This window comes from Diadema antillarum, unplaced genomic scaffold (genome assembly GCF_040938485.1).
Source record: "Diadema antillarum isolate AM-2024a unplaced genomic scaffold, OU_Dant_1.0 seq00000565_RagTag, whole genome shotgun sequence".
Lineage (NCBI taxonomy): Eukaryota > Metazoa > Echinodermata > Echinoidea > Diadematoida > Diadematidae > Diadema > Diadema antillarum.
Genome location: NW_027271504.1, coordinates 736,965 through 742,033, shown reverse-complemented (window position 1 = coordinate 742,033; position 5,069 = coordinate 736,965). Strand labels below are relative to the sequence as shown.

At 36.4% G+C, this 5,069-nt stretch overlaps 1 protein-coding gene across 1 annotated transcript; it reads right to left on the bottom strand.

Annotated features, from left to right (window-relative positions):
- Window positions 1–326: 326 nt before the first annotated feature.
- On the bottom strand, window positions 327–4,839 carry LOC139735145 (intraflagellar transport protein 22 homolog). The gene is made up of 6 exons (XM_071645906.1): window positions 4,801–4,839; window positions 3,098–3,180; window positions 2,426–2,515; window positions 1,808–1,906; window positions 1,214–1,314; window positions 327–475 (listed from the first exon to the last, which is right to left on the bottom strand). The coding sequence occupies exons 1-6, from the start codon at window positions 4,837–4,839 to the stop codon at window positions 327–329; spliced, it is 561 nt and encodes a 186-aa protein (XP_071502007.1).
- Between the last annotated feature and the right edge of the window lie 230 nt (window positions 4,840–5,069).

Below are 5,069 nucleotides of genomic sequence, written 5' to 3'. Positions count from 1 at the left end.
TTATGTTACATATATCACACTTTCTTGTGTCTGGCATTCAGACAACATGTATGAACACCTCAGCCATATTCATGAAAATATTGTTCATCAATATATATTTTGATATAAAGATAAAGTGTTTTACAGTGTACGGATCAATATCTTTCAAGCATGCTGTAAAGTAGATCCCCTTTCCTTTTCTATGACAGCACTTCAAGGGATATTTGTTGTCTATTTTGCGAGTGTGAGTGAAGGTGTATATGTTTGAGTGTGTGTGTGAACATGATACAAATACAGTTGTCCAGATGCTAAACTCTTGAAATCAAATATTCTGTGGGACGAATGCATCATTGTATTATGCTGAGCTCCTCCTGGTCTTGCCTCTTGCTAATGAAAGCCAAAACTTTGGAGAGGAACAGGTTGAAGTCCGCCCTCACTGAGTCTGCATCATCTTCAAGATTGGTCTGCACATGGTTGACCTTTGACATCTTTGTTGCTGATATTTGAGAGGGGAAAAGAAAGGGTCGAGGAAGAACTTAATCAGTTATGATGACGCACATGTGCACTATCATCTTCGTTAGCAATGATGATGTTTGCTTTGCATTTTATGAAGCAAAAGGAAAGCATAATACGTGTACATGGATAATGACAGGCGTGCACATGCACTAGTTCCTTGGTTATATACACTGTGCAAGAATCATGCTTGAGTGATGATATCATTACATAGAAGTTTTGAACTTCTCTGTTTGGGAGAAATGTTATTTGTCACGTTACACTGCTCATTAACAACATCTCAAACATATAGGAATTACTAACGTTTGATTCTTGATTGGCTAAATTACGGTATTATGGCATGCAAATTTTGTTAATACATTGCATACCATTCCAATTTTAGCAGAAACTCCTTTCCCCTGTACATTGTAACAAAACCTTAACAGCACCATAAAGGTAGAAGATAAAAAGCAATATGAATTTAAAAAAAAAAAAAAAATTAAGCTTCATTTATACTTTTGCTACCAGTAAATATAGAGAAAGTGTGCTAACAGGTATGTTTAAATCAGTCACCTCAAGGTGGCTACATCTATAGCAAACTACATGCTTACATTTGGAGTAAAGTGAAGAAACAAAGCCCCTTCAGCATCAACTACACACAAACTAAGTGACCAATTTTAAATTAGGTTTTCAAATACTTTCAGGAAAATGACAGCAACAACCAATTATTTGAGACACTCACGTAGTTGTACCCTGACTGCTTCGGACGTGTTGGGTCTATGATGGCCCATTATGACACACTGACCATCCTTTAGTCCCTGCTGGGTCACAAAGTGTGTGTACCTTTGAACATAGAAAGAACAGGAGAAAGTGAATTTGTGATTTGAACGATGTGAAAACCAACAAATTACCATAGGACGATGCACAACTGTGACTCCCTGATCTATACATGTAGCAAGAAAAATTGGACACACACAAAAAAAAAAAAGAAGAGAAAAGAATTAAGTCACAAAAAATTACATTTACTCCTTCAGAGTGTAGTTCAAGCATGATATATACAGGTGTAATAAAGTGCAACAAGACAGAGTTGAAAGAATATGGTAATAAGAGTTATATAGATTCATAGAGGGAGAGATATATAATATGAGTGATATCTAATGTGGGATTGGTATTTGCTTTAAGGCACAAAAATTTTGGTAGAAAATGCAAGCCGAACTAGAAAAAATTGTAAAAGCTCTACATAAAATTCCTATCTTCTATCATTAACTCGAAGAAGTGGTCAAATGGATGGAACATTGAAGAGTCAGTCTAGATTTAAATGTGCAGTGTATCATACCATGTGTCTAATTCTCTCTCATGATTTGCCTGATCAGGGTTGTAGACTATGACGACCCCAGAAACATCCTTCATAAAGGCTGGCCAGCATTCGTCAAATCTACAATGGAAAAAAAAAAAAAGAGAAAGATCAGAAAAGAACTGCATTACAACAAAAGGCAGGCACTCAAGTTATTGACTCACATGATATACAGTGGACTCCCGTTATAACGAGGTCCTCGGGACCGGCAGTTTTCTTTCGTTATATCGAAATTTCGTTATAACCAAACAAATAAACAATAAAAATACATCAGAGTGGATAATGTTGCGGCCCTAATTTTTACTTCGTTGTAACCAGAATTTCGTTTTAACCATGTTCGTTAAAACGGGAGTGCACTGTAGTAAGTCTACACCAAATGCCAAAAAATCTCTCTGTAATACTAATACAAGACATATCAACATGATTCTTGCATTTTATAACAAAGAGACTTAGATTTTTATGAAAATCACTTTGACAAATGCTAAAGTACACATTAGATTTTAGAACATAGCGCAGACAATTATGCAGCTCATATTTGTCCACAAAGTTTCTGACACAGAGAATTGAGCGATGTAGCCTACAGCTTGAACTCATACTCACTTCTGATCTCCACTGCAATCCCACAGCTCTACCTCGGCAGAGAGCGAGCGATTTCCAACATTGAGGGCGCCACTCTCAAACTCCAGTATTCTAGGTCAGATGAAAATCATTATATACAGCTGTACATACCATGAAGCCAAAATATACATGTATGCATTCATAACAGTACCATCATGTCACAATCTCACTATGAGAATAGCTTGTAAGGATTAAAGAGAATCTTACATTTGCACTCTGAAACAATGAAAACTGTAAAATGTAATGCATGTATTTGAGAAAAGAAAATGCTCGAAACAAAAAAGGGTACACATCAGTACACACAAATAACAAAATTACGGATACAGTCAAGTGTTTCTTTTACATACATGACTACAGCTAGTAAAAACATGGTTATCACTATCACATTGTACAGTCCATGAGGATATTAGAGGGGCTATAATATCCGACATTAAAATGCGGGTTCATAGAACCGGTCTTGTCAGTGTCTGATCATCCCACAAAGAGACAGGCTTCCACTTCAGCATTACAGTACAATGTACATCTGACAGAGAATTTGTAACTCCCGAAGCCACATATTTTCAGCTTTTCCAGCAAATGTACTCCATAATGGTCCTATTTTCATGTTATCTCTCTAATATATACATGTAAAACAGTACATTAGAAAACACCCACCTGACACCTTGTGTTGGATGATATTCTCCTCCTGATATTTCTGTTGCATCAGCCAGAAAGTTGGACAAGACACTCTTTCCAGACTATGGGCAAAATCAGATTTTTAATCATGTTGGTATTCATAATCACAATTAGAAACCTAGACAAGAAATCTGCCTGTTTGAAGACTCAACTACTCTCCCTTTAGAAGGAGGTACATTTCTAAAGGATGACATGCCTTGCCCTCCTCATTTACACTTAAATTATAGCTACCGTAGAAGTAGAAATTTTTATGATGTTGAAATTTTTGTGCATTTTGTGCAACACAGGAATTAGTGAAAAGCATGCAAACATTTTTGCTTGCTACGACGGTGTATGTTCCAGTAATTTTAGTTCATGTCTTGATTTGGAATAACATGAAGACACTAAAGCTCATCTTAGACAGCCGGGCAAGTAAAATTGTAAACTCAAATGAAAATATCCACTTTTACCGTAATTCACAGTTTTGGATTGGCAAATTTTAAAGGGACAGTAATAGTTGGGATCTAGGGAGATGGCTATTTTTCGAGATAATAATGAGAAACCACTTAAAACTATGATTCGAGAGCATAGAATTCTTGGTGTAATTAAAGGACAAGTCCACCTTCATATACATAAGGATTGAGAGAATGCAGCAATATTATTACATGTACTGTAGTAGAGCACATCAGTGAAAATTTGAGGAAAATTGGACAATCCTTTCAAAAGTTACGAATATTTTAATTATCTGCCCAGTGACTGCTGGAAGAGAAGACTACTACAGTGTATGATGTCACATGCATACAACTACACTGTATATAAGGAAAATAAAAAGAGAATTTCACAAAACTTTACTTTTTGAATACAGTGCACATTTCTTCGACTTGCTACTGATGTATGTTAAGGGTAATATTATTCCCCCTGCCTTCTGAAAGAGAGAAGTTGAGTGTTCTTTTGTTATGCGAGAAAAATGGAAATAAAGTGTATGTTGAATTTTCTTTCTTCTTTCTTTGTATTGTTGTACTCATGTGACATCACAAGCTATAGTAGTCTTTTCATCCAGCCGTGACTGAGCAGAAACTTCAAAAATTCACAACTTTTGAACGGATTGTTTGATTTTGCTCAAACTCTCACTGATAGATGTGTTCTACTACTAATATTGGCATTGCTGTATTCACTCAACCCACATGTCTATCTATGAAGGTGAACTTGTCCTTTAAGTTTGTTTGATGAAAATCGGTTTTGAAATGGGCAAGATTTCCAAAAACACAACAGTTGACATTGTAGACCTATGGTCTACAGCTATACACTAAAATAGTAGTGACATTGACAGTATAAAGTCTGAAAGAGATAAATTTAATTCAAATGCAGATTTTGTCACACTTGTAAAACGTGACACAGGTTTCATCATTGGCAGTGATCAAAACTGCTGAAATGAAAAGCAGTGTCTATATTTATACTCCAGTTTCAATAGCACATGCTTAACGTTAATCAAGAGCAAATACTTTTAGTACCGGTAGTCGAGGGTCGAGATCGAGGGCTCTCCTTTGTTGTTATAAAGAACAAGAGTCCGCATCCAACAAAAATTTCAATATATGGGATTACGCTGGGTGGCGGAACAGAAATATATCCGTTCATCTTTGTTTGTGTGACCCGAAATTTCGACTACATTAAGTCATAACGCTTCAAACAATCTTTGCTGTTACCTCTGTGGGTCCAATTACTAATATTTTGGCTTTCAGCATGATGCAGGATGATAATTATGCAGGTTTATTGCAGTACTCGTTCTCTCCGCCAGCGTCTCGGCAGGTGAGCAGCGCAGCGGTATTTCTTGAGGTCAAGGGTCGTAACTCGGGACGCTTACCTCATGAATATTTATATCGCTCAGCGCGCTGTGATCAGGGAAAAACTGCTCTGTTTCTGCTTTCATTCGATACTGGTATATTTGTTGAAATTCATTCTTTCTTTCTTTCTT